This window comes from Henckelia pumila, chromosome 4 (assembly GCF_033568475.1).
Source record: "Henckelia pumila isolate YLH828 chromosome 4, ASM3356847v2, whole genome shotgun sequence".
NCBI lineage: Eukaryota > Viridiplantae > Streptophyta > Magnoliopsida > Lamiales > Gesneriaceae > Henckelia > Henckelia pumila.
Genome location: NC_133123.1, coordinates 139,195,466 through 139,220,055, shown reverse-complemented (window position 1 = coordinate 139,220,055; position 24,590 = coordinate 139,195,466). Strand labels below are relative to the sequence as shown.

General features: G+C 43.0%; 2 protein-coding genes across 2 annotated transcripts; one reads left to right on the top strand and one right to left on the bottom strand.

Annotated features, from left to right (window-relative positions):
* Positions 1 to 3,521: 3,521 nt before the first annotated feature.
* LOC140863140 (probable CoA ligase CCL5) lies at positions 3,522 to 6,955 on the bottom strand. The gene is made up of 5 exons (XM_073266325.1): positions 5,641 to 6,955; positions 4,373 to 4,518; positions 4,212 to 4,279; positions 3,853 to 3,955; positions 3,522 to 3,729 (listed from the first exon to the last, which is right to left on the bottom strand). The coding sequence occupies exons 1-5, from the start codon at positions 6,869 to 6,871 to the stop codon at positions 3,616 to 3,618; spliced, it is 1,662 nt and encodes a 553-aa protein (XP_073122426.1). The 5' UTR covers positions 6,872 to 6,955; the 3' UTR covers positions 3,522 to 3,615.
* A 14,206-nt stretch (positions 6,956 to 21,161) lies between these two features.
* Positions 21,162 to 21,968, top strand: LOC140861872 (uncharacterized). The gene has a single exon (XM_073264876.1). It carries the CDS (start codon positions 21,162 to 21,164, stop codon positions 21,966 to 21,968), a length of 807 nt encoding a protein of 268 aa, XP_073120977.1.
* Positions 21,969 to 24,590: the final 2,622 nt, after the last annotated feature.

Sequence of the window (24,590 nt, the reverse complement as noted above, 5' to 3'; positions counted from 1 at the left end):
TCAAAGACTTGGCCATATGAGTTTGAAAGGACTACAAGAACTCATTAAACAAGGATTCCTGGATCAAAAACAGATCACTGCTTTGGACTTCTGTGAAAATTGTGTCCTTGGGAAAACTCATAGATTGAGCTTTAACACATCTTCTCATAATACGAAACTACCTCTGGATTATATACATGTTGATCTTTGGGGCTCTCCGCAGGTACCTCTATCACTATCAAAATCTCAGTATTTTATTATCTTTATTGATGATTTCTCTAGGAAAGTTTGGCTTTATTTCCTAAAAACAAAAGATCAAGCTTTTGCTAAGTTTGTAGATTGGAAAACCTTAGTTGAAAACCAATCTGAAAATAAAATAAAGATCTTGAGAACTGATAATGGTTTAGAGTTTTGTAATCATGAGTTTGATGAATATTGTGTTAAAAATGGTATTGCTAGGCATAGGACTTGTACCTACACACCACAACAAAACGAAGTAGCAGAGCGCATGAATAGATCAATAATGAACAAAGTAAGGTGCATGCTTAGTGAAAGTGGTTTGCCACCAAAATTCTGGGCAGAGGCAGCCTCTACTGCTTGTTATTTGATAAATCTGTCACCCTCCTCTGCCATTGAATTTATGGTGCCTGAAAACAAGTGGTCTAAATTGAAACCAAATTATAAGCATTTAAGGATTTTTGGTTGTGTTGTGTATATTCATGCTAATCAGGGAAAGTTAAGTCCTAGAGTTAAGAAGGGTATTTTTTTAGGATATCCTACTGGTGTAAAAGGATACAAAATCTGACTTTTAGATGAGCAAAAGTGTATAATCAGTAGGGATGTGGTATTTAATGAGTCTGTCTTTTATGCTAACAAAGATGTCCCAGCAGCAGCCAGCTCTAAACAAGCTGAGCAGGCTTTACAGGAAATTGATCAGGTTCACTCATACAGCAATATTCAAAATAAGGATGAAGGTGGAGCTAATCACCAACAATCTGAGGATTCTTATGATATCAGTCACATGGAAAATCAAGAATATCATGTTTTAACAGAAAACAGAGATCCACAAGGTGATGATAAGGATCAAGATCATAATCTGGAAGATTATAAACTAGCAAGGGACAGAGTCAGAAGAGAAATAAAGCTGCCATCAAGATTTGCATCTTCTGAATTTACAGCCTTTGCTCTTAATGTGGCTGAATTGGTGGATCTGGAAGAGCCAACCACCTATACAGAAGCTATGCACTGTAGGGACAGTGCATTGTGGCTAAGGGCTATGCAAGATGAGTTCAAGTCTTTAATCAAGAACAACACTTGGGTATTGGTTGATAAGCCTAAAGATAAAAGAGTGATTGGTTGTAAATGGATATACAAAAGGAAACCAGGAGTTCCAGGAGTTGAAGAACCAAGGTTTAAGGCCAGATTAGTTGCTAAAGGTTTTTCACAAGTGGAAGGGATCGATTATCATGAAGTGTTCTCTCCTGTAGTTAAGCATTCTTCTATCAGAATTCTACTTGCTATCACTGCAATACAAGACCTTGAACTAGAGCAGTTAGATGTTAAAACAGCATTCCTACACGGAAATCTTGAAGAACAGATTCTGATGTCTCAACCAAAAGGTTTTGAAGTTAGACATCAATCTGGAAAAGTATGCTTGTTACAGAAATATATCTCTTGCCTTAAACAATCTCCTAGGCAGTGGTATAAACGGTTTGATGATTTTATGCTACAACTAGGATATTATAGATCAAAGTATGATAGCTGTGTGTATCTCAAGAAACTTCAAAATCAGTCATACATCTATCTATTGATCTATGTAGATGATATGCTCATAGCATGTAAAGATCCTAGGGAAATTCAAAGTTTAAAGCAGCAACTCAATACTGAATTTGAAATGAAAGATCTTGGTGCAGCAAAACAAATATTAGGTGTTGAGATTATGAGGAATAGACAACAGAAAACTTTGTTCTTGTCGCAAGAGAGGTACATAAACAAGGTTTTAAATCTCTTTAAAATGACTGATGCAAGGACAGTAAATACACCTATTGGAGCACACTTCAAGTTAGTGGCAGTGACGCAAGATCAAGAGGAGCTTGAAGCTGTTCATATGAAGAATATTCCTTACTCTAATGCACTAGGGAGTATTATGTATATGATGGTCTCAACAAGACCAGATATCACATATGCTCTAGGACTTGTAAGCAGATTCATGAGTGGACCAAGTCGAGAGCATTGGCAGGCAGTTAAGTGGCTTATGAGATACTTGAAAGGAACTACAAAGCTGAAGTTAAAATACTCAAAGACCACTGCAAATATATGTGAAGTTACTGGTTATTGTGACTCAGATTACGCGGCTGATCTTGACAAAAGGAGATCGATTTCAGGATATGTATTCACAGTTGGTGGTAATGTAGTAAGCTGGAAATCACACTTACAAAGTGTTGTTGCTTTATCAACAACAGAAGCTGAATACATTAGCTTGACTGAAGCAGTGAAAGAAAGTCTTTGGATTGGTGGATTCATTTCTGAATTAGGTTTTGAGCAGGAAAATGTAACAGTATTTTGTGATTCACAAAGTGCGATACATCTGTCCAAGAATTCTGTTTTTCATGAAAGGACAAAACACATAGATGTTCGATTGCATTTTGTGAGAGACATCATATCTAGAGGCTTAGTAAAGATTCAGAAGATTGATACGATGATCAATCCTGCAGATATGCTGACGAAAGTAGTACCATTGAGCAAACTCAATCAATCATTGGGTATGCTCAAGCTACTGGATTAATCAAAGCTTTACTTTAAGAGGAACTCAGATGGATTCACTTGATTCAACAAATTCAGTCAAAGGTGGAGATTTGTGAAGACTTTATGATTGACTTTGCAATTAGTTGCAATGGAGGGTCAAGATTGGTCTTGGAGTTAAGTCTTGATCCAATGGCTTGGATTAACTCTCAGTTAGTTGATATCGTTAACTTAGCTCAAAACAGAATTAAGGGTACGAACTGCAACAAGGAAGATTAAAAACAATCAGAGAGAGCTAGCCACGAGAGAGGATCATCTTTTTTCCGCCTAATCATTTATTCGAAGAACAGATAAGGGAAATCTCCTGATTTTGGAGATAGAAAGTCGAGGAGCATCTTGAAGGAGCTGGAACATCGATTATCCCTGTATTCTTCTTGTTCTTGTGTATATCAATTGAGTTTCTGGTGTAGCTCTTGATTCATGTGATTTGGGGTTGTAAAGGACGAGATCTTTGATTGAGTATTAGTGAATTCATTTGGGTGAAAACCCAGAACCTTGGATGTAGGATTTGTTATAATCCGAACCAAGTAATTCCCTGTGTTTGTGTTGATTTTCTGAGTTGATAGCTTGTTTCTTGTTATGCTGTTATATTTGTGAGTTTGGTTATTTCTCTGTTCTTGTTTCTGCTGTGAGATTCAACACTTTCCAATTATGTGTATAGCATGATAATTGTAATACTCAAAAGCTTACCCACAAACATATATATATATATATATATATATATATATATATATATAACGTTACATTTCAATTATATTCTTTAATGAATTAAGTACTCCAATTTCACACAAATGGTATCCTTTATATATATTAGGCAAAGATATATTAAGAGGCTCACAGCTTAGAAACAGCAAGCTTTATAAGATCCTTTCTAAGTATCTTGCCGGATTGATTTTTCGGAATCGAAGTAGCAAACGCCACCCGACGAATTCTCTTGTATGGAGCCACCTGCAGGCATATATGCATATATATAGACTAAGAGGCCTTGAAATATTGCAATATAAGTTGCTGATCAATGTGGGGGTTTAGGCAAAGTTGATATATAATCTGATAAATAAATCATAAGTTCACCTGTTTGGCAATGAAATCCATGATTCCACTCTGTGTTATAGTGCTTCCAGTTTTACGTACCACGTATGCCATGGGAAATTGTCCGACATCCTTATCTGGGAACCTAGAATAATTCCACGAGATTGAATATTGAAAATGTAAGAAAATCAAGGATCATGCTACATGTACAAATGAGATTATAAGTTGGGGTTACAAAGTACATTTAAAATTACAAAATTATCTTAATAATTTTGTAATTTCAAATGTACTTTGTAACCCAATTTGTAACTCTATTTCTGCATATAACATTTTTCGAAAAGTAATATATATCTTTGCAAACTTGCATTTCATGAAACAATATTATGCATTTTTAGGCTTACGGAATAACAGCAGCATCAGCAATTTCAGGGTGAGTCAGTAACAAAGCCTCCAATTCTGCAGGAGGAACCTATATATACAAAACATTTTTGATTTTAGAGCATCATTTCACCCTTGGCATCGGTTTGATTAATTTACATGACCAAAAAAATCATAAATTCACCTGATAACCCTTGTACTTGATAAGCTCCTTCAACCGGTCTACCACGAAAACAAATCCATCCTCGTCGATGTAGCAAAGGTCTCCGGTTCTCAACCATCCATCTGAATCTAGAGTAGATGCCGTCGCCTCTTCGTTGCTAAAATATCCTGCGTCAAAAAAAACTTATAGGTTATTTTAGGCACATGATTTTCATATGAACATCAGGCGAAGCCAACAGTACACAACAACACTCTACTCCACAATAAAAATCTTCAAACTTTAAATTTCCGTTTGTTTTTTTAGAATAAATAGAATCCTTTAGATTGGTAATAAAATTCATCGTCATCTCCCCGATTATTATTGTCGAATGAGCAGCAGAACCTAATTGGTCACTTCGACTAATCTAGGCATATAGGTTTGAAGCATGTCATTTAGTCAAAGTTGAATTCTCAATTTATATTTTATTACAACGAAATTTTGTAGATTTTACAATCCGTACGGTAATCCCTCATTGTTAACACAATCGCACTCGTTAAACTATGTGTGAGTATCGTTTGAGAAAATATAGATTAGAAAATTGAATTTAGAAATTGAATAATATTTGTTTTTTTTTTTGAAAATGAATAATATTTGTTGGAACTCACTGTGTAATAAAAAAATATTTTAAAATAGTATTTGCAACCTCTAAATTAAGTAATTATAAACACTAATGTATTTGGATCCCTAAAAAATGGAAATTGGAATTGGATTTGGATTTGAAATTGGAATTGGATTTTAAATAAATGGAATTGGAATTCCATTTTGATGTTTGGCAGAAAATTAAAATATATTTTGGAATTTGATAGTATAAATTTTATATAAATGATATTTTGTAAAAAAAAAATTGAAGAAAACTTAAAATTTATAACTAACGTATATACATTTATTATTAAAAATAATTTAATTATTTTTATGAACCCAAATCCCATGAAATCCCATGAAATCCAATCATTTTTATAAGGATTTCATTTAGTTAAATAAAATCCCATCAAATATTTTTGAAATCTCGTTTCGCCAAACATTAAAACGATATTTTTAATTTCAAATCTCACCAAATCCATGTAAATCCATGGTTCCAAACACAGTGTGAAGTGTTGTAAATTTTGTTCGGAATTGTCTCCGACAAAACGTAGAGAACAGAGCAAAAAACAGAAAAAAAACAGCCAAAATTGAAGGTGGGAAATCTTAGTCAGACTCCACTGAGAATAGAATAAGACGAGGCAAATAAAATAAAATAATACTCGCTGCACCTTTCATAATGCAGGGACCCCTCAGCCAAAGCTCCCCCGTCCGATTCACCGGCAGCGCCGCCCCACTCTCCGGATCCACAATCTTCGCCTCCATCCTCGGGGAGAGCATCCCCGCCGTACCGTATCTCCGGCTCTCCTCCAGCGAGTCGGTCGACGCGCCGATCCCAGTCGATTCGGTGAGTCCATATCCTTGTAAAATCGTCACCCTCGGATACTTCTCCACAAATCCCTCTATCACCTCCTTACTCAGCGGCGCGCCGCCGGAAAGCACCGAATGCAAGCTGCTCAAATCGTATTTCTTCCTTATCGTTTCATGATTGTTCACTAGTGCCACCAAAATCGGCGGCACGAGGGGTAAGTGAGTGGCGGAGTATTTCTGGATCGCCGCCAGCATTTCATCCAGCTCGAATTTGGACAGAATTACTACGGTGGAACCGGAAGCTAAGATACCGGTGGCGAAAGCGACTAAGCCGTAGATGTGAAACATTGGTACGGTGCAGATGAAGGTCGAATTTTCTTCGTCGAGTCTGAACCGGTTCACGACGGTTTGGACCATAGAGATCAGGTTTCTGTGAGACGAAACGACGCCTTTGCTCGCTCCGGTCGTTCCGGAGGAGTATAGGAGAGTCGCCGTATCGTCTTGGTTGACTCGTTCCTTGACCCGGGTTGGACTCGGTTCTCTTCTCATCATTTCTTCAATGGACGCAACGATTCTCAAATTTCCTGAATCTGGATTGTTCCGAGAAGCGGTTACATCCGATCCAAGGAGTACCACGGGGAGATTCGAACCCGCGATTTTAGGGAGGAGCTGTGGGATAGTGAAAGCGAGCACGGGATTGGAATCGGCGATCTGCTTGGAGATTTCGCCGGAGGTATTGAGCGGATTGGCGGTGGTGATAACGGCTCCGAGGGACATGACGGCGAGGCAAACGATGGGGAAATAAACGGAATTGGGAGTGAGTAAGAGGACGACGTGACCCTTGCGGATAGCGTAGTCTTGGGAAAGGGAGGCGGCCACGGATTCGACGGCTCTCCATACGTCAGCGAAGGTGAGCTGGCGGCCGGTGGCAGCTTCAATGAAGGCGATCTTGCCGCCGTGGGCGCTGGAAGATATGAAGGTGGTGACGTCTAGGGATTGATTTTCCGGGAGAGGGATTGGTTTGCGCTTGCTGTAGAAGATGGAGTTTTCTTTGCAGAATCCGCTGCGTGGATCGGTGGTGAATGCCGCCATTGATGAACGGAGAAGAAGGGGACTCAAAAGTGTTGACTGTTGTTAAAGTGGTTCGGATACGGATATTTATTATAAATTATTATTGTTAGCATAATTATTAGCATGGCCTGGGAATAAATAATAAATTTTACTGTGTTTGTCGTTTACTTGTCTGCTTTTTACTCACCGACCAAATAGTGCACGTGTTAATTGTCTGCGAACACGATTTCGTTTTTTCTTTTTTTAATTATTATTATTATTATTATGTCGGCGTAGTGGAACAATGAGGCGCTTGAGGAGGCCTTCTCTCTACCTAAAAAATATTAGTTTCAAACTGTCGTAAACTTGAGTTTACTTGTGAAATATATGGAATCTGTCCATAATTTAATGATAAATCTAATTTTTAATGAGTCAAATTGGATTAAAGATATGTTTTATAAAATTGATTTGTGAGATGGTTTTACGAGTGTTTTGTGTTGAATGAATATTTTATACATATCCTCGATTGGTCGACTTATTTCGTGTTTAACTCAAATTTTACAATAATCAGAGTTGAAAATTGTTATGTTATCTTTATGTTACAATTAATCGTTTCATGTTATAAGCAAAGAAAAAGTGGATGGAGTAGTTTTGTGTGAGACCGTCTAATGAATTTACATTCGTAAAAATGGTCGGCTGAATACATAATTAAAATACAATAATTTTGACACGAGAAAACAATATTTTTTAATAGATTGAGTTAGATAAGATATCTGTTTTACAAAATCGACTGCAATATCGTCTCATGTGAATGCATTTTGTACATATGGTGCATGATTATGAAATAATCAACGTGGCTTAGATGAGCTCAAAACCTTGTTCGATCTACACCATGATGTGTTGAGTAGCATGCATCTATCGCTGAAAACGAAAATAAAATTATTTTCAAATAGGTTGATATTAATTATTGATTTATCTAATAATATGATCTGGCCAGTCAACATACGCCATAACAAAACTGTAGCCAGTCCATAATTATCCTTTAAAAAACGAATATTTCAATAAGCACGCAATCCCACATTTGTCTGCTTATGTTAAACAGTCAATTAATTGGTATCATTATATTAATTAATATTCAATTAAAATTGTTTAAGGAGCTTGACAGATTTCAGCGGCATTCCATAGTTTGAAGTTTTGAAAAGTGGAACCATTCCATGTTGCACGGAGAAATCGTTCTAGGCAGATAGATTAATATAAAATATATTAGATGTTTTTTTTTTTTTTTAAGAATTTTTTTATATTTTATATTTTTATTTATTTATTTGAGCATAAGATATATATAATGATTAATTAGTAGAAATTTATTCATATATATTTGAAATGGCTTTTTGACATGGTCATTGCTGCTCCATTGACAGCTTTACAAATTACATATGGAATGAAATTGTGATAAAACTCCATATTTTTACTATTTAATAATAATAATTTTCATTATTGGTCATAAATTAGAAAACTGTAACATATCTGTCTCGTATTTAATTTGTCTTTCTGGTTATTTTAGATCACATTATAATATTATCCGATTGAGGTTCTTTCCTCATCTTTAGGAAAACACAGCTTCTCATTCAAAAAAAGAAAAAAAAGAAAAAAAGAAAACACAGCTTCATGTATTTTTAATACATAACTAAGAAGTATAGAAAGTCAATTTTGATGTTTTATCGCCCTCAACTTTTGTTTGGATGAACGATGATTTTCTTTCTTGATTGGTTTAACTTATAACATAAGTTTTCAGTCAATAATAATATGACAAGTTCCCATAAAAAAAATGAATTCAGTTTTGTTTTTCTATTTCCCAAGCGTTTTTTGTATTTATTATTATGATTTTTGAATTTCAACGAAAAGTGGCTGCACGTGAAAAATATTTGTTATTTCCACGTTACTCATTTTCTGAATTACTGGGCCAAGTGGTGAAAAAAAATGAAGGGGCTTTCTTGGATCAGGCTTTCATTTTAGCCCATTAAAACCAAACAAAGCCCAAATCAGGTCTTGAATCTCTTGTCTACTTGTCAGCCCATTGAAAAGCCCGATTCTCAAAAAAATTTAATATTGATTAGTTGATAGTTATAATTTTTTTTTATGAGTTGTAGATATAAATTTGAGTTTGGTACAGATTATAATGGTTTAATATAAGCAGTATCTCTCATATATAAAAAAAATATTGAATTATTTATTTTCTATGAAGATATCATTCTTTAGACTAGCAAAACGACCAAGATTTGAGTCCAAAATATTAGATTACAAGTAGCTTATATTTTGGATTGTGAATAATTTGATTTTCTTAGAAATAAGATCTTCATATTTCAATATGAATTAATAATTAAAAAAATAAAACAAAACTAGTGACATATTTATGTTAATGTATATCCTTCATAAAACATGTGTTTTTAAGTTTGAAAATTCAAACTATATCCTGCATAAAAAGTTATTGTCAACCGTAACCATTATGATAAATTGATAATTCGTATCAACATCAGTATAAATTTCCCCAAAGCACAATATTAATTAGCATATGAGTATATATCTATAGCAAATAATTTTCTCACATCTCAATTCATCAACATAAAATTTCCAAAAGCGCATATTTTTGTGTGCAAATTACATTGATTATAATTCTAATTTTCATTTAGAGTTAACCAAATTATTTATTAATTAATTTCCAAAAGCGCATATTTTTTGGACTGGGCTACAGCTTTCTAGAGATGGACTGGATTTCTATCTTATAAGTTATTACGCAAGGCTTTTTGCTCTGATTATTATATTATATTTAACAAATATATACAGAAAACGATTGAAAGGAAAATAGCAAATCCCAAATATCCTTCCCTCCAGAGAATATACTTACACAACGATGTTAGTATATTCTCTTCTACCATTATGATTTGAATAATAAATGATGTAACCATTATGATTTGAATAATAAATGATGTATGCATCTGGCTTAAGCCAGGGGGCAGGGCCACGAATGCCCCGGAGTGGCAGAGCCATATTGAGGTAGGCCATGAGCCTCAGGAGCCCGGGAAACCAGGTCTGCAGGACTTAGATAAGGCCCGTGTTTTAGGGGCATGATCCCCACGATTATCATAAACCCGAGCTTTCCGGGTTCATTGTACGTGACAGGCAAACGTGGGAAACTACCGCACCCACGATCCAGATCGTGGCCACTACCCTGGAATTGCAGAGTGACACTCTCACTCCAAGGCCTATAAATACCTGCTCACAGATATTTGTAGAGGTATGTTCACCTAAACTTCCAAAGCACTATACTCATTTCTCTAAAAAGCCCACTCTATTTCTAAGTCTAACTTAAGTATCGGAGTGGCCCCGTCGGAAACTCCTCCGGCGCCCCACTAACGTGCTTTTTATTCCCTTCCTTGGTGTGCAGATCATCTTGATTAAGGAAGGACAGCTCATATATTACCTCCATTAGCCCGGTCACCTCGTCAGGCCCACATCACTACCCTGATAGCCCGGGCCCTGGTTTTACAAACCATCATCATTGGCGCCGTCTGTGGAAAAGCTTGTTCTATAGACGTAGATATGGCTTCTCATGATCAAACATCACCTGGAGACCACCAGCCAGGACGGAATATTACCATTCTCATGGAGCAGTTCGAATCATATGTCCAAGATGTGGTACGGAAGTCGTTGATAGCTGCAAAGCAGCCACAATCAAAGGACATAACAGTGGAGGAAGAAGGGAATCAGGGTAATCCAAACCTTACTGCCCAGGTTCGAGAAGGAGAAGAAGAAGAAAGCTCTTGGATGCACTCAATACAACCGTCCATGGTGGATGAGTTGCATGAACTCAGGAGGAAGGTACAGAAGTTGGAGGAGGAGGGTTCCAAAATGTCTTGCCCTATCAAAATTCCGGGTTGCCCTTTTTCACAGGAGGTGATAGAGGAACCCTTGCCACTGAATTACAAGTCGGCAAAAATCCGGGAGTATGATGGGAGCACAGACCCAGAGGAGCACCTGACTCGGTTTGAAAATGTAGCCATGTTACATTGCTATGGAGATAAGATCAAATGCAAAGTCTTCCTAACCACTTTGGTGGATTCTGCCCAAAGATGGTTTGAGAATTTGGAGCCCCAGAGTGTTCAATCCTTTGCAGAATTCAAGCAAGTGTTTTTGCAGCACTTCGGCAGTAGCAAGAGGTATAGGAAAACTGTCTATAGCCTCTTTGAAGCAAAGCAGTCAGGAGAGGAGTCTCTACGAACCTATATCAAAAGGTTTAACAAAATTATTTTGGAGGTCCCGACTTGTGCCCAGGAGACCAAGATCACGGCTTTCACTCAAGGTCTTCGGGAAGGGGAATTTTTCAAATCACTAGTGAAAAAAGCACCCCGGACCTTCGAAGATTTGCTGGCTCGGGCTGAAAAATACATTAACATGGAGGAAGCTCAGAGGCAGAAAAAGAAGGTGGCCCGGCGGGAGGGAGGCCGGGAACAAGGAAGAAGTAGAGAGAATCATGATCACATGGGGCGATTGTCTCGATATGCTCCGAACCGAGGGACCCGAGATAAGGCTGTTCATATGTGTGAAGAAAGGGTGGACACGCAGGCCCCTGTTTCTAAGGAGAAGCTCTGGAAGTACTGTGCACTTCATCAAGAGTGCACTCATGACACCAGTGAGTGCCGAACTGTAGTAGCCCAGTTCCAATTTACAAGATTAATGGTTATTTATGTTTAAATCTAATAAATATTTTATTACCAAGAGCACAAGTCAAGGTCAAAGAATACATGACATGAATGAGCAGCTCGGGTCGGTCATGAGCAGCTCGGGTCAGTCATGAGCAGCTCGGGTTGGTCATGGTTGATCAGCAAGGGCTCGGGTATAGAGCAAGGGCTCGGGCATGGAGCAAGGGCTCGGGTATAGAGCTAGTGCTCGGGTATAGATCTAGGGCTCGGGCAGGGAGCTAGGGCTCGGTCATGTATGTGTGTGGAGTTTGGTTTGAGCTCGGGTCTTTCCTTTGGGGCTCGGGTCGGTCATGATGAAAGCCAAGGTAGTGTTCGGTCATGGGAAGAGCACATGGTAGGTAGGTCGGGAGTGAACACGTGGCTGAAGCAAAAGCACGATTAGTGTCCTGCCAGGTGTCACGCACTCGGTGGACAGCTGTCCCGGCTCATCCTCTATAAATAGAAGTCGAGGGTTCGGTCATTTTACACCATTTCACCTCACTTCTTAGTTCTGCTCGGACCAAGAGTAGCTCGGGAGTTCGGGAAGGAGTAGCTCGGGGCTTGACCAGGTGCAGTTCAGGTCGGGGCTTGACAAGGAGCAGTTCAGGTCGGGGCTTGACCAGGTGCAGTTCAGGTCGGGGCTTGACCAGGAGAAGTTCAGGTCGGGTCAGTCTTGAGACTGGGTCGGGTCGGGTCGGGCTTGGACCTAAGGCAGTTAGGGGTTGTCTTCTTCCAGCTTAGTTCAAACTACGGTGTTAGGTACGAAAGTACTGTTCGAGATATCCTGACTGAGTATGCATGTATTATGTGACTGCATGATTTATATGTCATGATATTATGCTGCATTCATTTGCATATTGCTTTTATCTCCTTCGAGATGTCTATTAGTAGGGTTGTACCCTATCCTGTTAGTGGATGGACTTCATCGATTTGGGTCCGATGTATCCACATGTACTCGGTATGGGAGCCACCTTCTGAAGCGACGGCACAGCGTGCTACATACCAGGGCCCGGTCTGTCTCTGTTATCTGATCCTTGACCTCGAGTCTGTAGGGAGTTCACTTTGCATGCATGTATACTCATACTCTCGTACTGAGCATTTTATGCTCACGTCTCGTACTCTGTATTTTCTGGACACCCTATTCCATGGGGCAGGTTTGCGATTGGACGAGGAGGGTGGATCCAGGAGGGGCTAGTCAGTGGTTGGCCAGCTGGAGCTTCGTCTAGGTTTTATTACTGTTGTTTGGGTTTATACAGCTATTCGATTTGGTTGTATATTATTTGGATAAATTACAGATTCCTTTACTTGGGATTGTATAACGTTTATGGTTTCCGCAGTTTATTCTGATATCTGTTTTTATTAAGTTAATTGCATGCATAAGTTCTGTTTAGTAGGTGATCCGGGTAAGGGTCACTACATTTATGGTATCAGAGCATGCAAACGAATTCTTGGGATTTAGTCTCATCTTGAGGTATTTTTGTAGATGGCAAATCATGACGACCGGAGTTCTCATGGCAGTGTTGGTGGGCGTTGGGGTGATGCCGACCGGGAGCCTCGTCGAGAACGGCGTCATCGTCATCATGACGACGAGCGTTTCACTGTGCGTCGATTCTTAGCTATGGGTCCTAAGCCCTTAGTTGGAGGTGAGTCTCCGGAGGATGCGGAGAACTGGTTAGACCGCATGGAGACGACTTTTCAGACTTTCCACTGCACCGAGGAGCAGAAGATGGAGACCCTTGGCTATCTTCTGGATGGACGTGCGCGCAGATGGTGGAGGTTTACTTCTGCACCCTTTATTGCGGCGAGAGGAGTGGCCACCTGGGCCGAGTTCCGCACAGCTTTCCAAAAGCGGTATTTTCCTCCTGCACTCCATCAGTCGAAGGCAGGCGAGCTACTGAGTCTGCGACAGGGAGCCATGTCTATCGATGAGTATCAGCAGAGGTTCTTTGATCTGCTATCCTATTGCCCCGAGATTGCTGATAGCTCAGAGATGAAGTATAATCTGTTCCTTCAGGGACTTAACCCTGAGATCCATGACCATGTGGCGGTTGGCGATGACATGTCCTACGAGGGTTTGGTGAGCCGTTGTCACCAGGCGGAGGACAGCATTCGGCGGAACAGGTCTTTCCCTCAGTCGAGGCCTGTTAGTTCTTTGGGTCCCCGTGCCCAAACTTTCAAGAAGTCTGGATCTTCTTCTTCCTCTGGTTCTGGAGGTGTTGTCCGTTATGGTAAGAAGGACAAGTGTGATCACTGTGGGAAGAACCATCCATCCGACAAGTGCCGTAGAGCTTCTGGAGCTTGTTTCCGTTGTGGAGAGACTGGTCATATCCGGAGGGATTGTCCACTATCTGGGGGAGGCGGTTCTGGTTCTGGTTCAGGATCGGGCTCTCAGGCCACCGTTCAGCAGAGGTCGCAGGGACAGTCTGCTGGGAGTTCTCATTTGAGGCCACGAGCTTCTGGCCAGGTGTTTGCCCTGAGACATGATCAGGCAGTGGAGGAGAATGAGAAAGTCATCGCAGGTACATTTCTGATTTATGGTATACCTGCTCTTGTACTTATTGACACTGGTGCATCTCATTCCTTCATTTCTGCACGTTTTGTTAAGAGGCATAAGTTACCATGCATTGCACTAGACGTAGTGATGTCTGTTTCTACTCCGACGGGCCAATCTGCTTTGGCTAAGCGTCTAGTGATGGGTTGCCCTTTAGAGTTTGAAGGGAACATTCTGTTAGCGAATCTCATGGTCCTGGCGATGGACGACTTTGATTGCATTTTGGGAATAGATATGTTGACTACCTATCGAGCTTCAGTAGACTGCTATCAGAGATTAGTACGCTTTCATCCGGAGGGGAGTGAGAGCTGGTTTTTCTATGGTGAGGGAGCGCGACCCCCGATGCCTTTGGTATCAGCTTTGAGAGCCTGTCGAGCTCTAGAGTCTGGCGGGGAAGGCTACCTTATCTATGCAGTTGATTTTTCCACTGAGAGCATCGGGATAGAGAGTATTCCTGTTGTGGATGAATTCCCAGACGTTTTTCCTGATGAGATTCCGGGTTTTCCTCCTGCTAGGGAAGTAGAGTTTGGCATAGAGTTGATGCCGGTACTTCGCCTATTTCTAGAGCACCGTATCGTCTGGCTCCGTCAGAGATGCGTGAGTTGAAGAATCAGCTACAGGATCTTTTGGACAAGGGGTACATTCGTCCTAGTGTATCCCCTTGGGGAGCTCCTGTTCTCTTCGTGAAGAAGAAGGATGGGTCGATGCGGCTGTGCATTGACTATCGGCAGCTGAATCGAGTCACTGTGAAGAACAAGTATCCGTTGCCTCGTATTTATGACTTGTTCGATCAGCTGCAGGGCACGTCAGTTTACTCCAAGATTGACTTGAGATCTGGGTATCATCAGTTGAGAGTCCATGATCAGGACGTAGCCAAGACTGCATTCCGTACTCGCTATGGGCATTACGAGTTCCTAGTGATGCCATTTGGTTTGACTAATGCGCCGGCTATATTCATGGATTTGATGAACCGCGTCTTCAGGGAGTATTTGGACAAGTTTGTCGTGGTCTTCATTGACGACATCTTGGTGTATTCGCGTAATACGGAAGAGCATGTTTCTTACTTGCGGTTGGTACTGCAGACTCTTTGAGATGAGCAGTTGTACGCCAAGCTGAGCAAGTGTGAGTTTTGGATGGATAGAGTGGTCTTTCTTGGCCATATCATATCCAGGGAGGGGATTTCTGTTGATCCAAGCAATATTGAAGCGGTACTTAATTGGTCGCGTCCGATGACAGTTGCTGAGATCCATAGTTTTCTGGGTCTAGCAGGGTATTATCGTCGCTTCATTCTGAACTTCTCTCAGTTAGCTCGACCGTTGACGCAGCTTACCCGCAAGGGTGTGGATTTTGAGTGGTCCTCCGAGTGTGAGGAGAATTTCTGTGAGCTTCGACGGCGGTTGACTTCTGCGCCGGTGTTGGCATTACCGTCATGATATGGAGGGTATGTAGTTTACACGGATGCTTCTCTTCAGGGGTTAGGTTGTGTCCTGACTCAGAATGGGCATGTGATCGCATACGCTTCTAGACTGCTGAAGCTTCACGAGGACAACTACCCAGTCCATGATTTGGAATTGGCAGCCATTGTGTTCGCTTTGAAGATCTGGCGTCATTATCTGTATGGCGAGAAATTTGAGATCTTCACCGACCATAAGAGTCTCAAGTATTTGTTCACTCAGGCGGAGTTGAACATGAGGCAGAGACGTTGGATGGATTTGCTTAAGGACTATGATTGCGAGATTAAGTACCATCCGGGAGCTGCTAATCTCACCGCTGATGCCTTGAGTCGCAAGATACGACTATCCGCACTTCAGACTTGTTCGATGTCTAGTGCGATCAGTGACTGTTGTACTTCACGTTATACCTTCAAGCATAAGAAAGGTATGCAGAGTATCCAGATGTTTGCGATATTATCTGAGCCAGCCTTGTATTCGCGGATTCGAGATGCTCAGATGTCTGATTCGAAGACCCAGCGTTTAGATCGTCTAGCTAACGAGGGTAGCTCGTCTGGATTTCATTATCAGTCAGATGGTTTTCTGTGTTTGTCTGGTAGGCTTGTGATTCCGCAGGATGAAGAGTTGCGAGGGGAGATTTTGTCTCAGGAGCATCGCACTAAGTTGAGTATTCATCCTGGGAGCAACAATATGTACAAGGATCTACGTACTCGTTTCTGGTGGAAGGGAATGAAACGCAGTGTTTATCAGTTTGTTTCGAGATGTTTGGTGTGTCAACAGGTCAAGGCAGAACACCGACGACCTGGAGGATTGCTTCACAGTCTGCCTATTCCTGAATGGAAATGGGAGTTTATCACAATGGACTTTGTGACCCATTTGCCGTTATTCCCCGAGGAATTGTGATGCTATCTGGGTTGTGGTGGACCGACTCACCAAGTCAGCGCATTTCATTGCCTATAGCCGAGAGTACAATATGGATCGTATGGCACGGATGTACATTCAGGAGATCGTTCGACTTCATGGAGTGCCTGTGAGCATTGTCAGCGATCGGGACCCCAGGTTTACTTCTAGATTCTGGGGGAGTGTTCAGCGTGCGATGGGTACTACTCTCAGTTTGAGTACTGCCTATCATCCGGAGACTGATGGTCAGTCAGAGCGCACTATCCGTACATTGGAGGATATGCTTCGAGCGTGCGTTATGGATTTTGGTTCAGCCTGGCAGGATCATTTGCCGTTGATTGAGTTCGCGTACAACAACAGTTACCATACTAGCATAGGTATGGCACCTTTTGAGGCGTTGTACGGGCGACGTTGTCGTACTCCACTTTTCTGGGAAGAAGTGGGGGAGAGACAGGCTGAGGGACCAGAATTAATCCAGCAGGCAATCGACATTGTCGATCAGATCAAGAAACGGATTAAGACTGCACAGGATCGTCAGGCCAGCTATGCTAACACCAAGCGTAGGCCTTTGCAGTTTGATGTTGGGGAGAAAGTGTTTCTGAAAGTGTCACCTTTCCGCAAGATTCTCAGATTTGGCCTTAAGGGCAAGTTGTATCCCAGGTTTATCGGTCCATTTGAGATTTTGGAGAGCATTGGAGATTTGGCTTATCGTCTGGCTTTGCCACCGTATCTTTCCAGTATTCACGACGTGTTTCACGTATCTCTGTTGGGACGGTATGTGGCAGATGAGTCCCACATCCTACAGCGGTCTGATGTTAAGGTGGATAAGGATTTGACTTATGTTGAGAAACCTACTCGTATCCTGGATTATAAGGATAAGGTTCTGCGAAACAAAGTCATTCCTTTGGTTCTAGTTCAGTGGCAGCGCCGAGGCACTGAAGAGGCTACTTGGGAGCTTGAGGACAGGATGCGTGAAGACCATCCTGAGCTGTTTTGATTTCATTCTTGAGTAGTATTCAGTTTTATCTTGTAAAATATTCAGTTTGAATAAAGGAAAGTTTGTATCTTGCTTTACATTCGGTACTTAAGATCTGTATTCGAGGACGAAATATCTTAAGTGGGGGAGAATGTAGTAGCTCAGTTCCAATTTACAAGATTAATGGTTATTTATGTTTAAATCTAATAAATATTTTATTACCAAGAGCACAAGTCAAGGTCAAAGAATACATGACATGAATGAGCAGCTCGGGTCGGTCATGAGCAGCTCGGGTCAGTCATGAGCAGCTCGGGTTGGTCATGGTTGATCAGCAAGGGCTCGGGTATAGAGCAAGGGCTCGGGCATGGAGCAAGGGCTCGGGTATAGAGCTAGTGCTCGGGTATAGATCTAGGGCTCGGGCAGGGAGCTAGGGATCGGTCATGTATGTGTGTGGAGTTTGGTTTGAGCTCGGGTCTTTCCTTTGGGGCTCGGGTCGGTCATGATGAAAGCCAAGGTAGTGTTCGGTCATGGGAAGAGCACATGGTAGGTAGGTCGGGAGTGAACACGTGGCTGAAGCAAAAGCACGATTAGTGTCCTGCCAGGTGTCACGCACTCGGTGGACAGCTGTCCCGGCTCATCCTCTATAAATAGAAGTCGAGGGTTCGGTCATTTTACACCATTTCACCTCACTTCTTAGTTCTGCTCAGACCAAGAGTAGCTCGGGAGTTCGGGAAGGAGTAGCTCGGGGCTTGACCAGGTGCAGTTCAGGTCGGGGCTTGACAAGGAGCAGTTCAGGTCGGGGCTTGACCAGGTGCAGTTCAGGTCGGGGCTTGACCAGGAGCTGTTCAGGTCGGGTCAGTCTTGAGACCGGGTTGGGTCGGGTCGGGTCGGGCTTGGACCTAAGGCAGTTAGGGGTTGTCTTCTTCCAGCTTAGTTCAAACTACGGTGTTAGGTACGAAAGTACTGTTCGAGATATCCTGACTGAGTATGCATGTATTATGTGACTGCATGATTTATATGTCATGATATTATGCTGCATTCATTTGCATATTGCTGTTATCTCCTTCGAGATGTCTATTAGTAGGGTTGTACCCTATCCTGTTAGTGGATGGACTTCCATTGATTTGGGTCCGGTGTATCCACATGTACTCGGTATGGGAGCCACCTCCTGAAGCGACGGCACAGCGTGCTATATACCAGGGCCCGGTCTGTCTCTGTTATCTGATCCTTGACCTCGAGTCTGTAGGGAGTTCACTTTGCATGCATGTATACTCATACTCTCGTACTGAGCGTTTTATGCTCACGTCTCGTACTATGTATTTTCTGGACACCCTATTCCATGGGGCAGGTTTGCGATTGGACGAGGAGGGTGGATCCAGGAGGGGCTAGTCAGTGGTTGGCCAGCTGGAGCTTCGTCTAGGTTTTATTACTGTTGTTTGGGTTTATACAGCTATTCGATTTGGTTGTATATTATTTGGATAAATTACAGATTCCTTTACTTGGGATTGTATAACGTTTATGGTTTCCGCAGTTTATTCTGATATCTGTTTTTATTAAGTTAATTGCATGCATAAGTTCTGTTTAGTAGGTGATCCGGGTAAGGGTCACTACACGAACTCTGCAGCAAAGACACCAACTGCCTTATGTTAGAAATGGTAGGCCGGTCCCAAAAAAGCCCCGAAGCGTGCCTTGGCTTCGGGGGTCACAGACATCGATTCCTCCCCGGGATGCCACCAGCTCTCGGGAAAAAGGGAAACAAGAAATGGATCATGCAAAAAAAGACAAAACATCTGGAGACGGGCCAACCAATGGTATCATTAACATGATATCGGGAGGATCTACAGACGGAGATTCCAACCGGGCTAGGAAGGCCTGGAGTCGGAGGGAAAGTTTAGGGGTGGAGGAAGGAAGGCAAGGTGCGGGGCCAATCATCACATTTGGACCCCAAGACCTGGAGGGAGTAAACTTACCACATAATGAAGCCTTGCTTATACAAGCTCGGATCTCCAATTATGATGTTCGAAGGGTGTTCGTTGACTCGGGAAGCTCAGTAAATGTCCTTTTTCAAGAAGCATTCGAGCAGATGGATTTGCAGGGTTATGAGTTGAGCCCGGTAAAAACCACCTTGTATGGTTTTGCCGGGCACACTGTCCAACCCCAAGGGGAAATGTTGCTGCCTATCACCTTGGGATCAAGAGATGAGAAGAGGACGGTCATGACAAGATTCACATTAGTGGAAGCACCTTCTTCCTATAATGTCATCTTGGGTAGGCCGGCTATGAACTCTTTCAAAGCCGTAGCCTCAGCTTACCATCAAAAGATCAAATTCCCAGTGGGAGATAAGGTCGGAGAAGTCCGAGGAGATCAGCCTTCCTCTCGAAAATGCTATGCCGAGACAGTGAAGATAGACTACAAGAGGGCAAGACAGAATGGAAAGGAAGGAGTCTTGGGGGGAAGAGAAGTCTGTTCTGTGGAGGAATCTAAAAGCGAGTATGAAGAGGTAGAGATAGAGCTCGGGCAAACAGGAAAGTCTGTTAAAATAGCCCGGGATTTAGACGCATGGTTGATTGAAGCATTGAGAGGCTGCCTCATTCAGAATAAGGATGTGTTCGCCTGAGCTCAGGGTGATTTGGTGGGAGTTTCATCTCAGGTGGCAGAACACAAACTAAACATCAGCCCGGGTTACCGACCTGTCTTACAAAAAAAGAGGCATTTTGGGGCCGAGAAGGATAAAGTGATAGCGGAGCAGGTTCAAGAGCTACTGCGGGCCGGGCACATCAAGGAAATACAATTTCCTACTTGGTTGTCCAATGTAGTGCTAGTACCAAAGGCTACTGGGAAGTGGAGAATGTGTGTGGATTTCCGGGATTTAAATAAAGCCTGTCCCAAGGATTGCTATCCTTTACCCCGAATTGACCAGTTGGTGGACTCCACATCCGGGTGTGAGTTGCTGAGCTTCATGGATGCATACCAGGGCTATCATCAAATTCCTTTAGCCCTGGAAGATCAAGACAAAGTCAGCTTTGTCACCTCGGGAGGTACTTTCTGCTACGTAGTGATGCCATTTGGTTTGAAAAATGCAGGAGCTACGTATCAGCGGATGATGGACAGAGTGTTCCAGGAACAGGTGGGTCGAAATGTGGAGGTATATGTGGATGATATATTGGTGAAGTCCAGGACCCGGGATAGTTTCTTACCCAACTTGGAGGAAACCTTTGCGACAGTTCGGCGGTATGGGATCAAATTGAACCCGGCCAAGTGTATGTTTGGGGTGAAAAGTGGCAAGTTTCTGGGGTTCATGGTCACTGAACGTGGGATAGAAGTCAACCCTGAAAAAGTGAAGCTGTTGCGGGAAATGCCTTCACCAACATCTATTAAGGAGGTACAACGATTAACCGGCCGGATTACAGCCCTGGCTCGGTTTATAGCTCGATCAGCTCATCGCAGCTATAATTTTTTCCAAGTGTTGCGTAAAGCCCAGAGGTTTGGCTGGACTAAGCAATGCGAGCAGGCCTTTCAGGAGTTGAAGGAGCATCTGGCTAGCTTGCCTATCTTGGTTAAGCCGGAACCAGGGGAATGATTGTGGATATATCTGTCCACTACAGAAAAGGCGGTCAGCACTGTCTTGATAAAAGAGGAAAAGGAAAATCAGAGGCCTGTGTACTACGTCAGCCATGCTTTGAAGGGGGCGGAATTTAGATATACGGAGATTGAGAAGATGGCCTTGGCTCTAGTAATAACAGCCCGGAAATTGAGACCTTATTTCTTGTCTCACCCGGTAACTGTTCTTACTAATAGCCTCCTGGGGCGCATTATGACTCACCCAGATGACTCGGGGAGGCTCGTGAAATGGTCGGTGGAATTGGGCGAGTATGATATTGAGTACCAGCCGCGTAAGGCCATCAAAGCCCAGGCTTTATCTGATTTTTTGACAGAGGTGGCCACTTTTGGCCAAGAGGAAGTATGGAGGGTTTTTGTAGATGGATCAAGTGGTGTTGGAGGCAGTGGTGTTGGAGGCAGTGGTGTGGGGATCATCCTGATCTCACTTGCCCAAGAGAAGATTGAGATAGCCGTGAAGCTAGACTTCCAGGCTTCCAACAACGAAGCTGAATACGAGGCTGTGATAGCTGGGATACAACGAGCTCGGGAAGTTGGGGTAAGTCATATCATAATTTATTCTGACTCTCAGTTGGTTGTTCAGCAAGTAAACAAAACCTTCTGTACCCGAGAGGAGAAATTGATAAAATATTGTAAGATGATTGAAGAGCTTGGGGCCAGTTTCAACACTTGGAGTATAGAGCAGATACCCCGGAAAAAAAATATGGAAGCAGACGCCTTGGCTAAAAGAGAGGCCGCTGGGGAAGTTGATAGTAGAGAATCCCTTATGAAAAGGGAAACGGTGGCTTCCATAGAAGCCCGGGAGCCGGTCCTCCAAGAAAACACATGGAAGGCCCCGATTGTCAAGTACCTAACTCAGGGAAATCTCCCGGAGGACAAAGGACGAGCCCGGATCATACGAAGATAGGCAGCCAGGTTTGCTATCTTGGGAGGAAGCCTGTATAGGCGTTCCTACCAGGGCCCTTTGCTCAAATGTTTGGGGGAAGGGGAAACCGAATATGTCTTGCGGAAAGTGCACGAGGGATGTTGTGGAAACCATGGAGGGTCTATGAGTCTGGTCCGAAGGGTGTTGCTGTCAGGATACTGGTGGCCCACTTTGCAGGCAGACGCATCCAAGATTGCCCGGTCTTGTGAAGGATGCCAGAGGTTCGGCAATATACAGCATAGCCCGGCAAGCAACTTGAATCCGATATGGGCATCCTGCCCCTTTGATCAATGGGGTCTGGACATAGTGGGACCTTTTCCACTAGCCCGGGCACAGAAGAAGTTCTTGTTGGTAGCTGTTGATTATTTTTCCAAGTGGGTGGAGGCAGAGCCTTTGGCAAAAATAACAGAGGCCGAGGTGATGAAGTTTTTATGGAAAAGCATAGTATGTCGATTTGGGCTATCGAGAAAGCTGGTCTCGGATAATGGCAGGCAATTTCAGGGGCAAAAATTGGCAGACTGGTGTGCCGAGATGGGCATTAAGCAGGTTTTCACCTCGATCGTCTATCCTCAAAGTAACAGCCAAACAGAGGTAACCAATCGTACTATTGTTCGATCTTTACAGGCGCGATTGCATGGAATGGGGAAAGATTGGGTTGAAGAGATCCCGAGTGTGTTATGGGCCTATCGCACCACTCCACATACTGCAACACAAGAATCACCTTTTAGCCTGGTATATGGTTCGGAGGCTATTTTGCCAGTAGAGATCGGACAGCCTTCAGCTCGGATTAAAGCATATGAGAACACAGACGAAGGAGCCCGGGCACAAGAGTTGGATCTCATTGAAGAGCGAAGGGAGAATGCGACTCGTAGAATGGAGGCCTACAGAGCTCGGGTGATGAGAGCCTATAATCAGAAGGTCAGGCCTCGGAAATTCCAGGAAGGAGAATTTGTGTTGAAAAGAGTTAATCCAGCAGGGGAAGTAGGGAAGCTAGATGCCCGATGGGAGGGACCATATAAGCTTATCAGAAAAGTCGGTGCTAATACTTGGTACCTACAAGACGGCCAGGGACGCCCCCTCAAGCGACCATGGAATGCTTTACATTTGAAGAAGTATTTTGTGTAATGTTTTGTATTCAATGTTTTATTAATGAAGGAGTTTTATCATGAAAGAAGGATTTCCATTATATAAGCCCGGGAGGTTCCAGGCCCCGGCACCCATCATAAGCCCAAGGCATATATAAGCCCTTGGCATTATATAAGCCCGGGAGGTTCCAGGCCCCGGCACCCATCATAAGCCCAAGGCATATATAAGCCCTTGACATTATATAAGCCCGGGAGGTTTCAGGCCCCGGCACCATCATAAGCCCAAGGCATATATAAGCCCTTGGCATTATATAAGCCCGGGAGGTTCCAGGCCCCGGCACCCATCATAAGCCCAAGGCATATATAAGCCCTTGGCATTATATAAGCCCGGGAGGTTCCAGGCCTCGGCACCCATCATAAGCCCAAGGCATATATAAGCCCTTGGCATTATATAAGTCCGGGAGGTTCCAGGCCCCGGCACCCATCATAAGCCCAAGACATATTTAAGCCCTTAGCATTATATAAGCTCGGGAGGTTCTAGGCCCCGGCACCCATCTTACACCCAAGGCATATATAAGCCCTTGGCATTACCTACTCTTTTATTTATATATAAGGCATTAAATAATGGATAACAAGAACAGATGAGTTACATTGACAATGGATTATGAGAGGAGGGGCTCTTACGGCCCAATTACAAATAATAATTCAAAGTGCGGGGTTATTAGAGGGACTGGCATCTGCAGTTGTCTGACTCGGGGCAGCCTTCGCATTTTCAGCTCCTTGGGTGGCGGGGAGGGAGTCGATGGCCTTATCCAAGTCGGGAAAATCTCTCTTGTCAGAAGACCATAGGCCAGCTTCCTCGAATTGATCTCGGCATTTGTAAAATCCGACCTGGAAAAAGGTGTACGATCTGTCCACCACTGCCTCTTGAAACTCAGCAGAAGATAGGAAAGCTGCTTTGAGCTCTTCTTCTGACTTCAGGCGAGTTTCCAGAGCTGACACTGCTTTCTCCGCTTTATCCCTCGCACTGGCCGCTTCAGCTTGAGCCTCTGCATCTCGGTTCTCAGCCGCCCTCAACTCAGCCGTAGTGGTGGCTAGAGCATCTCGAGCCTGCCCTAGATCAGCTTCAGAGCGGGAACGGTCTAGCTGAGCAGAGTGAAGACCTTGCTCGGCTGCCTCCAGGGCTGAACGGAGGCTAGACGCCGCTTGATCATGACTTTGTTGTGCCATCATCAAGTCCTGTTCCAGTTTTTTGATCAACTCCGCGGCAGCCCGAGACTTCTCAGACTCTACGTGTGCCCGATCAGTCTCAATCCGACCAAATCTGGTCGCGTCTTCATAGCTGTCCACCAGCATATGCAGTCCCTGAAAGCAGAGGTATTAGAAGTAGAAAACAGAACACGTTTGAGGCTAGGAGAAGTAAACTTACGGATATAACCCAGTTGGTGCCCTCGAAATACTTCACGTTTGGGTTTTGGTTGTAGAGGTGGAGCTGCTCTGCAGAAGTCAAGAGGTCCTT

Coding starts and splice junctions, on each gene's coding strand:
- LOC140863140 (XM_073266325.1), bottom strand. CDS start 6,871: ATGGCGGCATTCACCACCGATCCACGCAGCGGATTCTGCAAAGAAAAC. Junction 4,280..4,372: donor TCAAGTACAAGGGTTATCAG/GTGAATTTATGA, acceptor TTGTATATATAG/GTTCCTCCTGCAGAATTGGA. Junction 3,956..4,211: donor GCTGATGCTGCTGTTATTCC/GTAAGCCTAAAA, acceptor GAATTATTCTAG/GTTCCCAGATAAGGATGTCG.
- LOC140861872 (XM_073264876.1), top strand. CDS start 21,162: ATGGCCTTGGCTCTAGTAATAACAGCCCGGAAATTGAGACCTTATTTC.